The 16,659-nt window shown below is 43.6% G+C and overlaps 1 protein-coding gene across 7 annotated transcripts in view; it reads right to left on the minus strand.

Moving 5' to 3' along the window:
• Positions 1-141: 141 nt before the first annotated feature.
• CNOT1 (CCR4-NOT transcription complex subunit 1) overlaps positions 142-16,659 on the minus strand; it is a 59,918-nt gene continuing 43,400 nt past the window's right edge. For 4 of the 7 annotated variants that reach the window (XM_063334121.1, XM_063334116.1, XM_063334118.1 and 1 more), the window contains exons 32-49: positions 14,916-15,056; positions 14,705-14,809; positions 13,952-14,071; positions 13,206-13,400; positions 11,317-11,459; positions 10,600-10,708; positions 10,339-10,508; positions 8,998-9,229; positions 6,799-7,047; positions 6,003-6,166; positions 5,608-5,725; positions 5,037-5,138; positions 4,478-4,651; positions 2,562-2,711; positions 1,463-1,643; positions 954-1,086; positions 715-849; positions 142-564 (exon numbers count right to left, since the gene is read on the minus strand). In XM_063334121.1, the coding sequence (XP_063190191.1) occupies positions 486-564; positions 715-849; positions 954-1,086; positions 1,463-1,643; positions 2,562-2,711; positions 4,478-4,651; positions 5,037-5,138; positions 5,608-5,725; positions 6,003-6,166; positions 6,799-7,047; positions 8,998-9,229; positions 10,339-10,508; positions 10,600-10,708; positions 11,317-11,459; positions 13,206-13,400; positions 13,952-14,071; positions 14,705-14,809; positions 14,916-15,056 (2,700 nt within the window). In that variant the 3' untranslated portion in view covers positions 142-485. The remainder of the gene's footprint in view (positions 565-714; positions 850-953; positions 1,087-1,462; positions 1,644-2,561; positions 2,712-4,477; positions 4,652-5,036; positions 5,139-5,607; positions 5,726-6,002; positions 6,167-6,798; positions 7,048-8,997; positions 9,230-10,338; positions 10,509-10,599; positions 10,709-11,316; positions 11,460-13,205; positions 13,401-13,951; positions 14,072-14,704; positions 14,810-14,915; positions 15,057-16,659) is intronic. The other 3 variants (XM_063334117.1, XM_063334120.1, XM_063334115.1) reach the window with 1 other exon arrangement.

A 16,659-nucleotide genomic window follows, 5' to 3' on the forward strand; every position in this document is an offset into this window, starting at 1 on the left:
TTTGTGTAAAACAACTTAAGTGATTTAAAGGTCCCCCATCCACATAAAGAAAAATAAGTTACATAATATTATAACTGGCTTTTCAATATTCTTTGGGAGTCTGGGAATGTCAGGACAAGGAGGTCTGCCCCAGACAAGTGCTTGGCATCAGCAGCTGCCCCTTTATTACAAGCTGGACAGGCACCAGTTACCCACCTGCCTTTTACACAATTTGCACAAACCCAAAAGTCCAGACAAACATTTCTGTTCCTTGTATTTACACTAGTTCAAAATGATATTCACAGCATCTTCTGAATTTTGGCCAAAAGTCAAAAATTTGTTTCAAACTTTGGAACGTGCCCACATAAGACTTTCACCCAGGGTCTGTTGCGTCTACCCAATCGAGGGGGCTGGGAAGGTCAGGAGGAGCCTTACGGAGTTCTTCTGTCAGTCGATGGGACGGGGACCTCCAGGCTGGCACGCTTACAACACAAGATGCAGATCATCTAACTGGCACCAGTCCCTTCCATTACTTGCTGGGCCTGCTTCTGCCCCATGCAGCACTGTGCAACTGACTGGAACAACCTGAACACAGAAGCAAAGCAGCGTTAGGTGCGTTTATGGCAGCAAATGGTGCTTGCACTACAAAGCACCAAATCCTCAGGGGGCATCTCAGCCCCTGCTTCAGATATATTTATTTTTTTTTAGTGATTTTTATGGATAAGTTATACTCACTTCTCAATTTCTGGAGCGCAGTGAACGAACTCATGGTTCCAGAACTTAAACGCTGGGTTTTTAATCAGCTCGATGAAAGTAATAAGGAGACCCCAGGGATGAGGCCTATTTACAATCAATCGTTCCAAGAGAACCCTGAAATTCAAAAGTAAAACCAGTTAGAGCTCAAAGATCTGAAATACACAGGGAAGGGAAGTGAAAAAGCTGAACTGCTGGCAAGCGAATGCTTTGCCTCTCACCTGGTGATCTGCTCCTGGATCGCCTCAGTGTTGGCCTCAGCAAACAGGTACAGCATGGTGCAACTGAAGTAGTGGGTGTGACTGTTGGGATAGCGCAGCTGGTTGGCGATGGCGTTCAAGAAAAGGTACCGGCCTGCAGAAGAGGGTACATACACAAAAAGGAATAAAGCAGCCACGAGTATTGCTTAAGATTAAGGTACCAGCCTGCCTTATGAAGGTACAAGAAACAAAGCCAACTGAAGATATGAAAAAACCGTTACCAGCCCAAGCCGATCGGGCAGTAAGAACTCAGTTTCTCTTCATTAAATGTATTTCTCATTCCCTTTAATACCTCGAACATTTGGTTTTAATATTGCTCCTGTATTCAGAGTTTAATATTCTAATGTAGCATTACTTACTGACAATTCACCAGCAGCTCCGTGAAATGATCTTTTGTATTTCTCATAGCTCAAACAGACAACCTGCCGTTAAATTTGACATCGCGCGAACTAGAAGTGTTTCCAGCTCACCTTCAGTGTCCAGGTCTACTGCCAGATTCTGGAAGATGTCCATGTGAGCTGAGTGGGTAATGGTGCTCATAGAGGGTGTGCTGCCTTTGTTGTGAATGTGCGCAATAGCTTGAGTACCTACGTAGAGCACCAGTGCATTAATCAGCTGGATGTTGTAGCGGTTTCCAGGTTCATTTGATACCTAATAGCAAAGATAAGAAAAGCATTAACATCCTGTATTCCTCCAGCAATCGAAGGTACAGCATGTACAACAGCAGCATCCAAGTATCTTCTTGATTGTACAGACGACAACACACTCAAACGTCCACAAATTCAATTTGGCATTTACCTTTCTGTAATACACACACATATATATATATTCAACAGCATCAGCAAAGCGTTGACAGACCCAACAGACAATTTTTGTACTCTCTGCCTAAAAAAAATTTGGTAAAGGCAATCTGAATTCACCAGGTTTAGCTAATTTGCCTTTTTTTTACCCCTAAAGCATTACCATGCAGATCATAGACTTCTGTAACCATTAATCCACTTGGAGTCAAAATTTAATCAGATTCTAAAAAACCACAATCAAGTTCAATAAAACCCGTTGAATCTCAGACAATGCCCAGATAAACAATGCCAGAGTCACATGATGGAGACTCTTCATCACCCAGTAGTTGAGGGCAAAAAAAGCAAGCTGGATGTAATCAGCTCTGACTACATTCTTCACTAAAGATTTGCATGGTTACACACTACAGATATGCAAGCAGAGTCGTCAAACTTTTAGATAACCTTACATTTTCATTTGCACAAGCATTTGGCAGATTATGTAGATAAAAAACAACTGCTTTTAAATCAGATAATTTTAAAGTTGTTAAAGTCAACGTTCTTCTTTCCTTAAATTCCACCTGGCTGAAACTACTTCACACACACTTAAACATCCTGCTAGTGAGTGGCAGAAAAATTATCCAGAGAAGTGTGCGTTTTCACAGGCTCATCTACTGCCTGGAACACCTGCTTGCTACACACCAACAAAATCCCTGCAAGAAAGGAGGGTGTCTCAGGAGATCATCTGTCCCACGCTATTTAAAATCAGCACGGTCAGAAAACAGCCACTCACCTGTAGGTTGCTGCGCAAGTCAGACAAAAAAGTGACCGGAGAACGGGTTTTGAGATAGGAATCCAAATCTTTCTTGAACTGAGGTGGCATCACTCCAGTGAAATTCGTGAGTATTCGTGGAGCAATATTAATCTCACTTAACATGTCCACCTGTTGAGAGAAAACCCAGAAAAACCATAAGCAATCTCTAAAGGAACAGATTGCAAAAGCAGATCTGTAAGTGCTATTACATGATACGAGGGCTGGAGCCCCTCTGCTGGGAGGACAGGCTGAGAGAGCTGGGGGGGTTCAGCCTGGAGAAGAGAAGGCTCTGGGGAGACCTTCCAGCCCCTTCCAGTCCCTAAAGGGGGCCTACAGGAAGGATGGGGAGGGACTCTGGAGCAGGGAGTGTAATGATAGGACACGGGGTAATGGCCTCAAACTGGAAGTGGGGAGATCTAGATTGGATGCTAGGAAGAAATTGTTTGCTGCGAGGGTGGTGAGCCCCTGGCCCAGGTTGCCCAGAGAAGCTGTGGCTGCCCCATCCCTGGAGGGGTTCAAGGCCAGGCTGGACGGGGCTTGGAGCAACCTGGGCTGGTGGGAGGGCAGGGGGGTTGGAACGAGATGATCTTTAAGGTCCCTTCCAACCTGAACCATTCTATGATTCTACATCAACTACTGCTGTTGACCACTTTTTGCTACCAGCAATGAGAAGGAAACATTAGACTTTTGCAGATTTCAGAAGAAACTTGGTCTCTAATGCGCAAGCTTCTTAGATGACTGTCTCAAAGACTTGAGAGTAAAGGATAAAAGAATTCAAGGGCGAAAGCCATAGGGGAATTCAGTCACCGCCTTTGAAGTCTCCCTATCTATGCGCAACACAGTTTGGTAGTTTAAAAAGAGTACAAACATCCACACAAGTCGAGAACAGCCTTCCTTCAGTCTCAAGAATACTCTGAATGGGTATTGCAGCTTTGCTACCATCACCCTGCACAGCTCAGGCAAGGAGGAATAACAGGACAGTGCTTCAGCAGCATGAGAAAGTTTGCTTCTAGTCATTCCATGATTAGAGACTGGCATACACCCAACTCAAAGTCTCTTCCCATTAGGCAAGAAGCTTGCTTCAGAATGGGGGCTTATCTCATTATTTTCAAGATAAGACGGCATTCCTGTTTCTCATCAAAAAGTATTTACAATTACATAGTGCTTGGACACCGGCTCTTCAACAGGGAATCAACTGAACTCCAGTGGCCCCACATCCTGCTGAGCACGAGCTACACAATTCAGCATGAGCTGAACAAAACTGAGACAGGAACTGTTGGCTGAACTTTCAAACAGCAAAGCCACAAAGACTGCTTAAGTCGGCTGTTTTTCACTGACAAATGAGAGAGTAAAATGATAAAGATGCCCTTGCTTCAACACCATGTGCCAGTCAGATCTAGCGATGCCATCAAGTCAGTCCCCGTTTGGAAAAAAAGTGCTCTGGTTTTCCATACAAAAGCTAGCTGCTTGATGCGGTTCTCACGCAACAAGTCCCGTCCCTTCAGGTTGAGCCTGCACAGGCCTCACAAACAGAGTAAAATATCTACAGGTGCCAATGAAGCCACCTAGACCAGTGGTCAAGCGTTATGTTTCCAGCTACAACACATTTCATACCGCTGTGTTCTACACGACAAGGACTGAATCCCGCTCTGCATGGAAGCTCTCAAACATTGAGCATTACAAACACAATTCAAACCTTTAAAGAATGCTGTTCTGCTAGCTGCTGGCTACGTCACTTAAGTTTCCAACTACCTGTTAACTTTTGAATGGTTGCATTCATTCAAGTATCAGTTAAATTGTTCCCAAAATTTCACAGCCTCTGTCAAAAAAACTGAATAAAGAGTATTTGGAGCATATAAGCTCCCCATTATCGATCTCATGAAATTAAGTCCTACCTTTAGATTGGGGGTGAAGGGGTCTGGAAGCCTCATGTTCCGTGGGAAGGCACTCAGGATCAGATTCCTTAGCTGAATACAGTTAGGTGGGATCACATCACAGAACCCATAGTGATAGTCACAAAGAAATTCTGGGAAATCATGCAACAGGACCAGCAACACACGCAGAGTGCCCTGTGAATATAAAATAGAATATAAAAGAGGTGTGTAACTGTTGAAACTGCCCAAGAGCCCTGGAGACATTCAAGGCCAGGCTGGATGAGGCTCTGAGCAATACGATCTAGTTGAAGATGTCCCTGCTCACTGCAGGGGGGTTGGACTAGATGGCCTTTGAAGGTCCCTTCCAACCCAACACATTCTATGATTGTATGTCATGTGGTTAACAGTAACAGGAAGAAATTAATCTGGGAAGGCAGCCTGTTTCTTGTCCCACACCACATTTGTATTCAATTCTGATATAAATTATAGAAGAACAGTAAATCCTATTTTGCTAGCACAACACCTCTACTTTCTGATAAGCGTGGTTGGAAGTAGCATGCATTAGCTGACATTGTTTTACCTTGTAAAGAATTTGCATAGGTTTGGTGAGTTCCACATTTCTAAGGAAAGGAGCCAAGTACTTGAAAAGATCGATCAGTAACTGGGCATACATAGGCCAACCCTGTCAAAGAGAAAAACAGCAGGTGGAAAACGGGCAATGAAGAGCAGCTATCTTAAGTTCAAAAGTATAATTAGATTGTTCTTCATATAAACCTGGATCGTATGTCCTACTGCTAGCCCTAGCAGTGAGGGCAGCACAGCTCATCTCAAGAGCCTTCACTGCGCATCACACACTATGGGTGTTTCCCAAACACATAACATGCCATACTGAGGTGACAGTATTTGGTCTAGATTACAGCTCTTCCAGACTTTGGCAAAGTCTGTTTACTAAACTCAATTCACCCTACATTCCATAGTTTATTGACACAAAGACTCTCCTCCATGCAGTTAGGTTACTGTGAATATGGAAGACAACAACAACAACAGAACAGCCATGCTACTAGTGCACTTCGAGAGATGTGAAAGAGCACCACACCAGATAAGCATCTGTGTGAGCTTTTTAATTCAGAAGAGATAAACTGCAGCCACACCTTCTGCTGTGGTGTATGTGCCAGCATTCTTGCAATAAATATCCGATGGGAGATCAGTTCCAGCCAGGCATAAACAAAACCTGGAGCTTTTGTAGGCCTCAGGATGTGAAATGTGTTACTGAAAGAAAAGTTAGAGCAGGTTAGAAGTGCACAGCAATAAGATTGCTTTTCATAACATCGAGGGAAAACATACACAGCCCTAAAAGCGAGGCATTTTAGCATCTTGGGGTTTACCAGTCATCCTCCTTAAAACAAGCAAGTGGACAGTCTACAGGAGAACCAGTTATTCTGAACGTGATTAAGCCACCACAAAGGCACAGTCAGATAGCCTTCAGATGAAAAACCTTGATCCTGCCAGGAAAGGATGAGCACTGTGGTCAGTCTCAAATACATACCAGAAAGCTGTGAGTGTCTGGAAGTTGATGGTCTCCAGCACATGCTCAGGAGCATTTAATTCCAACAGCAACATGATGAAAATGCGATGGTAAGGAAGTTGCTGAAACTCACTCTGCCGAACATCATGGTCTTGCAGAAGAACTCCCACAACGATACCGAGAACCTAAAGTAATAAAGACATTTCAGTGGTGAAAGCAAGAATTACTTTGCAAGTCAGACTATAGCTAATACTTTAACCATCAGTAAAAAAAAAAAATAAATCAGTACATCCTAACAAGAACTAAAAATTCTAGTTCTTGGAAGCATTATGGAAATTTATATTATAACCTGTATGAGCAACTTCAAACCACTATTCTTTGCTCTCCCTGTCCCATGGATCACAGTCACGACAACTGACTGGGCAGTGTTGGAAGGTCTTAGGTAGTTAAGAACACCTAGACATAAACCAAAGAGTGTAAGAGTTTAGGCAAGGCCCTCACAAAATCAAGGCATACACCCAGGAGTCACCAGCCTTATCCACACTTTCTAATGCTTCAAAAGAACAGTGGCTGACTTTTTCATTTCAAGGCAGGGAGGTGAGTTTCAGGTTTGTTTGATAGGAAGTCTTTGTGAACGAGGAAGCCACTTGGTGTCCTGATGCTCTACTCAACAGTTTCAGTTCAGTGACCAACCTCTTAAAGGCCTCATCTGATATTTTAGCAGTAGCCTGCATTAAGGTCTACATTTCACATTAATCACCTAAGGTACACCAAATCGTACGCTTTAAATGCAACGACTAGGAAAAGGGTTCCCAACCTTATTCAGGAGGTTGATCTTTGTGACTGTGTTGGTTGCCTCCCCCGAGTGCTTCACTAGCAGCGCAATAAGTCGCACAAAGGCATCCAGGTTGTGGTAGCACTTGGCTCGAATCATGGTGGGGTTGGCAGCAGGGTTGTGCTGTTGCTCGGCCTGAGCACGATAACTGATTTCAACACACATTTCGGTGCAAAGGCGGAAAAAGCGGGTGATCAGGTCATCTGTTTTCAGGATTCCTTGCTGGTGCATCTATCCAGGAAAGAAAAAAAAAAAAAAAAACCAACAACATCAGAACCGTAACCACAGACAGTTAATTTTACAACTTATTTCAAACACCACACTCTTTACAAAGCACCCACCTTGCCTGGCACAATTAGTTTTTACCACGCTCCCAAGAAAGACAGGTAGCGAGCTATGTCTGCTACTTTTCCCCCCCGCAGGATGAATATTTTCAAGGCAACGTGAGGGTGGCAACACAATTTTAGCAAAGACATTTACTCCTAAACAGAGTCTTTTTGATCCCAATTCTTTTCAACCATCAAGATAGCTGAGGAGCCTGACTCTATTTAGCTCTCTCTCTTTACAGGTTCAGTTCTGCCACCGGCAGAACATACATATAAAAAAAGAAAAAAAAAAAAAAGAAAAAATAAGACGCCGCCTTTTGTTACCCAGAGTATTAAAGCCGTCAAAATGAAACAAACTACACTGCAGGAAGCCCCTGGGTTTTGAATAAAGCGTCTTACTTCTAAACTCTTACTGCACAGACATGAAACCATATAAACAGCAGAATTGCTAACTCTTGGAGAACTTCTAATATTTCTGGAGAAACTTTTTTCTTTTTTTAAAAAAAAAGGAATTCATGTATCTGCCTTCAAAGTTCTGTGCTCCATCCTGTCTTAAAGACTAGTGGAAAGGAAGCAACACTTATGGCCAAAATTATGGTAATTTAAGTTCAGTAACAAAACCTTGTTCAATGCAGTTATTAAAAAATCCTCCTTTAAAATCCATAGCTAAAGCCTGTAAGGAAAAAAATTATATATAAACACTGCACTTTGATATATTTCAATTGCTATTTCAAGTGTGATCAAATATGTACAAGAGGTAAGCAATCAAGTGTGATGCAAGAGTGAAGCAGGACAAAAGCGCACTATTACGAGTACACTATACTGAAGTATGCTTTATAAGTCAGCGTACTTTAAGGTATAAAAAGAGTGACGTCACATGAAGAGGTAAAACTTTTTAAAAAGTGGGTTTAACAACAGACCCATTAAAAACATTCAAAAGAGATGCTACGCAGCACAAGTCAGACCAACAGAAAGCTGGCTACAAGCCAGCCCACGAGGACACCCAAGTCACATGAAAAATCACTGCATCAGTCAAGATCTTTATGCATACTTGGCAGCTTCAATTTCATCTTGTTAGTAGCTGCAAGATCTGTAGCATTTCTGTGGTATTAACACAGAAATTCAAAGAGAACACAATACAAACAGACTAAGGCAGGGGCTTCCTTGCAGCTGCAGTCAAGGAGCTGCCAGGAAGGCAGTTTTAGGAAGACGACTGCAGATATATAGGGAGTTTGTGACCACAAAGGTTGGGCTACTGAGGGCATCTCCCTTCTCAGCCACACCTGGAGGGCAGATGTGTGCTGTCCATCACACCTGATAAGGTGCACAGGAGTGAAACGTTGGGAGGCTGTTTAAATTTAGGCACCAGTTTAGCTAATGAAGTTTCAAGTTTTTCCTCATTCTAATGATTCCGGTTAGAAAAAGGATTCCCTTGTTCACGTGGTCTGAAACAATTCCCCTGCATCTCTATTAGCAATTTCCTTTTTTAGGCTGTCAGAGCTTTTACTGTCACCCATAAGGAGCAACACTAGTCAAGCTTCATTACACAGGGCATATCGGAACTATTTCCAACAGCTACCTCAGCCAAAGTTCTTTTCCCACCAGACTTAGCCCAAAACTCATGGTCTGAAGTGACGGCTTGTTGCTACAGTATCTGGAGAACGTGATTTGGTGAAGAGTAGTGGTTTCTACAAAGGCTTTACCATCAAAATAGTCAAAATTTTGATAGCCAACTGCCATACACCTGTAAGTCTCAAAAGGATGCCTAACATGGGTTATAACACTGCTTTAAAATGGAGGGCATCACACCCTACTTATGTTGAATAAAAAGCACCTTTCTTTCCAAAAGCTCTACCTGTCCAACAAACGCCGAGAATGCTTTGGTACTGTCACGGCCCGCTGCAGCTGAATGGTAGAGGTTCACCCACTCCCTCAGCAGGTATTCTGCCTTCTCCCTCAGACCCGGCGGATCATCGTACTCAGAGGCTTGGGAAATTCCTGAATGCATCATGAAATTGGGACCTCCGTGAGCACGGTCAATCATTGCTTCATAGTTTGATCGGACCACTTCCATCAGCTGGGGTAATCTAATGCAACAGACCAGAGCAAGAGCCGGGTTAGAGTTTCTCCTCCTCCCCCAGAAACGTGCGGGAACTGGAAGGTCAGTCAAATATAGCTGAAATAAAGCAAATTATTTCTTATACTAAATCTTCGTATCTTCCAGTCCTCACTGGAGTAAGTCGTGGAAGCAGATACATTTATGATGAAAGAAGGAACACTGAAGTCATACAAGCTTTGATGTTCCACTCCTATTCATACAGCAGTGTGCTGCAACAAAGCACCACACGTACTAGAAACGGCTTCACTTTCGCCGACTTCAGAAGCCCTAAAGTGCTCCGAGCTAGTGAGATGCCAGCGCTAAACAGCCTGACTGGGGCACTAAATTTGCCTGCAGTTAAAGTCAGTTCATACAACGAAGACCCACACCAACTGCGGGACCTTTGTTTTGGGACCTCCCGCGAGCAGTTGTGTTGGTGGTGGCAGCCACCACCACCACCAGTCAGCTGCTGGCTGCTCTCACAGCAAACTGGAGTTCTCCAAGCTCCAATCCACATCTTTCTCAAACCCAGCAGCAATCGCTTTCACCTTTGTAATAGGAGGCCTGCAAGTCCCACAGGTATTTCCAGATGCTATGGCAACATTTGCCGCCCAATTATCTGCTGGTGGATACACAAGCTGTTCGAGATTGGTGAATGATTGCTTCATAGATTCTAAACAGAAAGTTGTCTCAAGAAACAGAAAGGATTGTCCAATTTGATCAATTGCTTGTGATTAACAAATAACCATATTAACCCCTAGATTTTTAAAATTTATACCAGGTAAAAATACCGCCTATATTGGAGACAAAGCAGGAATTCAAGTGAGTTTCTTGCAGTACCACAGCATTTTGGAGCACAGCGCACAGAAAGATTTTCCTGCTCATCAAGCATTCAGTTTGACATCATGCTGCAGCTGCCTCTATTTTGACATAAAATCAAGTCCATTACATTAAAGTGACAGTTTAAACATAGGACTGCAGCCCTAGAGAAAGTTTAAAGCTGTGTGATTGAATTATATGAGATGTTGCCTATATAACATTTCAAATCATCAACGAGCCTGAGAGAAATAACATATTGCACAGCATTTCAAATCTCACCCTTCTGGGGCGTTTCCTCTGGAATGAGCATTAATCCTCATGAGTGTTTCAATTGTGTGAAACAGATCTGCCTCTGTTACGTGGGCGACGCTTCTCTCATCCACCAACAGGATCTTTACCAACTGCATGGCAAACGCCACAGCCATGTAGTTCAAGCCATTCTCCATCGACTGTCAACATGAAAAAGGCAATTAAAGTTAAACCACAAATCTTAGAGTGGAATGGCCATAACTCTTCTCCAAAAGAGCAGGTTGCCTTTACCTGCGCCAAGTGAAGGTCGTACTGCTGCATGTTAACAAGGTGATTGCGGATTAGCAGCTCCACAGCTTCCACGTTGTACTTGTACTCATCTCTGCATTCAATCAGGCACCTGAAGAATTGGACTTCCTTTACCAAGTGTACTTAAACAACACAGTTTAAGCAAAGCAACACATATCTAACACTTCAGAAACCGTGACATTAGCTATGATTCATGACTGGGCTCCAGAAGAAGCCTCTTCTAGAGCATTCTCTAATGCTTTTGAGTTCAGGAACAGTCATCAGCCTCAAGCATTTGTTGCCCTGCACCACTGGTCACAACAGCCCTTCAAGAGCTTCGGTTTCCTCAGCATAAGCAGCCTCTCCTCTGAGGACAAGGTAGCACATCTGTCTAGCCGAAGCACTACTGCTTCTGCTGCAGGCATATGCCACGTCACCTAGTTTGTGACAGCACGTACAGACATTCTCTGTCAAATGAGGAAAAAAACCCAACAAACCCAGAGCATCTCTAATGCTGAATTCCATTAAAGACTCCTATAATGTTCAAGGATGAAACAGCATTATCAGATGATCTAGTTAATTTTGAGCAAAAAAGCTAGGTTTTTTTTTGCCTGTGCAAATTGCAGCAATGCAGAATAACACGCAAGTGATTCAGAATAACACAGTACCTCCCAAAAGATGATGAAAGCTACAGCAATGCTTTATTGTCTCATAACTGACCTAGTAATTTGTTTATTACACCACGGAGATCCATAAGCACGGCCGTCCTGCAGAGCCTTCAGCACAAGCAGATGACACTCACGATAGCGAAGCAGGAGGTCAGCATCTGCCCCACTGGTGGCATCCAGTAAGCCCTCTACAGCCTAGAACAGATGCAACCTGTTAGCAGAGGAAAAAACAAGTCCTCTTCCAAATCTTCTGCAAATTAGATCAGCAAGAGTTATCACCAGAAGACTTGGCAGACACGCCAAAACCAATTTAGTTATTGTGCTGACCCCTTGATAGGGCTACGTGAGATTTTACCAGCTACAACAGCACCTAAACATCCCCTGTACACTGCTGAACTACCACAAACAAGCCTACAGTGGCTTTATAAATGCACCAAGTAGTATGAAAGACCGTATGAGTTCGTGCTGCAGCTTCTGTAAAGCAATGCCTCCTCACAAGCAATTCTGCGTAAGGCTCATGAAAAACTACATGAAAAAAAAAAATATTTACAGAACCTGCCAGAGGTCAGCTATCAAGTTCTTTAGACAAAGAGTTGCAGCACTCAGAGATGCATCTGTCCTAGTCTACAGCAAAGGGAAGATGACTCTTACAATTTACCTGTCCAAGCCCTAGTCAGGGCTAGATCCTTTAACAGGTACGAGCACTATCAGCCAAGAACAAAGAGCCTCCCTTGAAGTGGTTTCCAGCTTCCAATTACTTTTGTTTTGCCACTGTTCTTGGATCCTCATGCAGACAGCTCAGTGTCCTTCTGCTATACTCAAATGGATCATTCTCCACGTCTCTCACCATGCGCTGCGCTACTACACAGGCACTGATGCCAGCTTGGCTCTCAGAGCTCACTGCAACACCCCCCCACCTGGTACAGCCTGCTGGTTCCGGCTGGGATGGAGTTAGTTTTCTTCACAGCAAGCCCACATGGTGCTGCGCTTTGGATTTGTGGCTAAAACAATGTTGGCAGCACACCAGCGTTTTGCCAATTGCTGAACGGCGCTTCCACAGCACCAAGGCTTTCCCTTTCCCACCCTGCCTCCCCCACCAGTGGGTAGGCTGGGGATGGGCATAAGGTTGGGAAGCAACACAGCCAGGACAGCTGATCCAAACCGAATAAAGGGATATTCCATGCCACATGACATCACGCTCAGCAATAAAAGCTGAGGGGAAGGAGGATGAAGGGGGGCATTCATGGTTATGATGTTTGCCTTCCCAAGCAAGTGTTACATACTGAAGCCCTGCTTTCCAAGAAGTCACCAGACATTTGCCTGCTGATGGGAAATAACTATTTTTTTGTTTGTTTGCACACAAGGCTTTTGCTTTCTCTACTAAGCTGTCATAATCTGAATGAACAAGTCATCTTGCCTTCCCCTCTATTTTCTCCCTGTCCTGCAGGACAGCAGAATGAGCAAGCAGCTGGATGGATGCTTGGCTGTTGGCCACAGTCATCCCACCAGCCCAGAATACTCATTTATCAGTTACTGAGAAATACAATCCTCAAGTGTGCCACTATAAATCCACTACTACACCCACGAGGGAAGTTCAATCATCATCTTAGCCTCCAAATCATCCTGAAATCAAAGACTGTTCTGGAGCACAACAGCTCTCTACTCGCCACATCTGAACGAAACTCCTGTAAGTCCCAGGATTCTGTACCTACTTCTTCCCACCACAACCTGGCCACCGTGCGTGCAAGACACCAAGTGAACACCCTGGCTCTCTTCCAATTGTGTTTACTGAATTTCCAAAGACAGCAATTGTTCAGTATTGTTCACCAAGCAAGTTCCACAGGATGCATGAAGATACAGTCACCAGCAAGACAATCCACAAGCCAGGTGAGTAATGAACTCTTGGGAAGCTGTTCCAGGAGAAGAGTTGTTAACACTCACCTTCTGCAGTAGTCCAAGCGCAGCAATAGCATCACGGGAGTTACGAGCCACTACCACAGCCTCCAAGAGGCTGCGCAATGCTTGAGCTTGAGGATTCATGGCCAGGGTATGTGGAATGGACTGCAGGTGCTGCTCCAGTTCTGTCATACATTTGTCGTAGATTTGTGCTACGTCATCTGTAGCCCAAGCTTGCTGCTTAAGAGAAAGTGGAATGAGTGATTTTTTGCAAGGATTGTATTTGTGACATTCAAATACCCTTCTGCTTCAGAAATTATAGCATCCAGAATTTAGACCTTCACTGTATTGTGGTTACTTATGCTCGCATTTAAATACACAAATATGAGCAAAATAAGCTGTGGAAATAACTAGCAAACAGTTCTAGCAGTCCTTCAGAGCAAGCATGTATACAAAAACCGGTTCATTATCTCAAAATCCATGCTTGCCATCCATGATCTTCCCACAAAAGTAACCTGAGATTTGAATAAAGTGTTTCACTCCCACTAAAACTACATGTAGCGATTCTAACTTGCAGCTCTTGTCCCAGTTTGGCTTACAAACCCCGAAGACTGAATGTAAGTTTTATGTTGCCATTAGTATGACATTAAAACTAATGCATCTTTCAGCCACTATTCCCAAGCAATACAACTGCCCGATTCTTACTAGTCTTCTAGCAAAGGGCACAAGTTCTACAACATTCACCAAGAGGGCCATAGTACTCTCAAGCCGATTAATTCAGAAATCCCTACCTTCATAGGCTGAGCCAAGAATCCTGTAGGCTGAGTTAAGTCATTGGTAGGCAAAAAGCCAGGGACATTGCGTGCAAACTCTTCATAAACAGCCAGCTGTTTTGGGTCCACACCTCCAACCTTTGCAACGACAAGAACAGGCGTTAACCTCATTGTTAGGCACTGTGGCAATAAGAAATGAGGGCAGTTTGTGTGACAGGTAGCTGCTCAGTCACATTCTTGAACAGAGCGGCCCAGACATCAAGAAGTAGCTTCAGCTGCACTGCACTGGGGTCTGTCCTATCTCTCCTGCCACACCTCCTAAGACTTTGCTCTACAACTGTAACTCACATTCCCAGAAACAGGAATAACTGAATACTGGCTTCATATGTGTCTGATACACAAGAGAAATGAGCATACAGTATGACCCTTAAGGGAAGAAAATATAAAGGGGACAACAGTGTGTCCTGTAAGGGAATAAAATATAATGGAGACAAGACAACAAAACAGACTAATCATCTTTCAGTGAAAGAATAGCACGGAATAAGAGACAGGGCTTTTAATGTCCTCAAGGAATTGAGGAAAATTATACGAATACTCGTTTAGAACAGCATATTCACATGCTTCCATCACTAATCAAGCTAATAGCAGTTGCACTGTTAAGACAAAACTAACAATACACAGGATTGCTCAGCTGAAGCTGAGGCATCTGCTTTTCACGATCACAAGGTGGAGAAGAGCAGCATCACAACACAGCTTGGTTCATATCCTCACCTTTAGCCTGATCTGTTCTGGCATCCGCTCAGCCTGGTAAGTTAACACAACAGGATCGCAGTACCGACGACCCTCTTGTCTAGCATGTTTTCTGAGCTCAAATTCCTGGGGGAAAAAAAAAACCCCAAACAACACATTGAATTTCAGATGCTGAGTCTGCATGTATATGAGCGCATGCAATCCTTTTAAAAGACAGCAGTCCCATACTTACAGTTGCAAGCCGCTTGTCCATCTCGGGGCCTGCCTTTTCCACCGCTGTTTTCTGGATAAAGCAGCACGCCAACTCACAGTTATCCTGCGCTAACTGGGCAGCTGCTTGCTCCATCATGTCCCTCTGTTGTGGGGAGGCTGCCTATTGAAAACCATAATCATCAGTAAAGGCTGTAAATGCTTCCTGTATGTTACTAGCCTTAAAATCTGCACCACTGCCTATACAGAACAGCAGCAATCAAAAGGAATGCTCTTAGGAATGCACTCTCTTTGCATGGAATATACAATAATAAATTTAATTTTGCATAGCTTTGAATAAAACATGTAGGCAAGACAACAGTAAAGACTTAACAAGGAACAAAACAGCAGGAGGTTCTCCATCTTCTCCACCAACCTATCTCCAGGGCATAGAAATAAAGCTCCGCTTTAGACTGATGCGCATACGGAGATGCTAATGCAGGAAAAGCAAGCCTCGCATCACAGCCTAGAAGTTTTTCTCCTTCCCAGGTTGTAATCAGAAGACAGAAAGGTGCACGACTAAATGCAAGACAATAGCCTTTTTCAGTGGGTTCCCTTTCCAATACAGATTTTCTTATCTTCTTGGAGTCTGCTTTAAGAGAACCCTCAACAGATGGACTTATTTTCCAGGGTGCAAAGCAGCAACTCCCACTGGAAATGGAATATACATACAAATGCAAACAGTCCAATCTACTTGGATTTCCTTGTTCATTAAGATCTACCCCTCTCTCATTAATTCCTGAAAACTACACTGCTTATTTCAAATAAAAGAATTCTTACTTGTTAACCCACTTCATACAATAAGCCAGATGTGAATTTTTAGATGCCTTGTACAGCACTTTTTCTGCAGCACAATGTTTTTTATAATTACCCTGTAAGAAAACTTCTTTGGATTACAACCGGCCCTTTATCAATGCCATACATCTTCAGGGATTAAAAAAAGCCCTTGACCACTATGTCATAAACGGTACGAAAGTGTATCATTTTGCAAACACCACAATACACAGCACTAAGTCTTCCATAAAACTTGAATTCCTTTTGCTTACGCGTGTTCTAGAGTGGCACATCATAGCTGGTAGATGTACACAGCTCTAACACCGCTCTGTGTTCACCCTGCCTCCACAACTCGCGTCACATCTCTGCCTTCTTGTACCACCCAAAAGATAACCAAACATTTCTCCAACTACCTCCCTATCTGAACTGCAGTCCCATCTGATGAACCATGGCAAGACTGCACACCTGAGAAATATTTGTGCCCCTCCTACCCAGAGGACAAGGGTGCTTTATCTTACCACTACTAGCTTGACACCCAAACCCTGTTAGCACAGCTGCTAGCAGCAGTCACTGGCTCAGCTCACACACTAGCAAAGCAATACCAAAACTGTCTGCTTGCGTTCTTGTAAGCAGACAGATGGATGAGTAAGATTTATTTATATGCTCTTCATCTCAACCATCGGGTTACTTGAAGTTCTGTGTATCAAGGGTCAACAGTGTTTGAGTCCTGGGAGTTACACCATGGACTATCAATCCTATACCTGCCGATGCAATTCTTCCTAGCATTTTGTGCTCCCTTCAAACCATTAAATCCTGCCCCCTTCAGCCAGTTACCGTGCAAGAGAGCAATCCCATTGCAAAAGGGCCTTTGCACTGTCACTCCTTGACAGATGGGAAATAGTAACATGCCCTTAAGCAAGAGGAAGGCAGTCCTTTTAAATTTTTTTAATCCC

Source organism: Chroicocephalus ridibundus, chromosome 4 (assembly GCF_963924245.1).
Source record: "Chroicocephalus ridibundus chromosome 4, bChrRid1.1, whole genome shotgun sequence".
Classification (NCBI taxonomy): domain Eukaryota; kingdom Metazoa; phylum Chordata; class Aves; order Charadriiformes; family Laridae; genus Chroicocephalus; species Chroicocephalus ridibundus.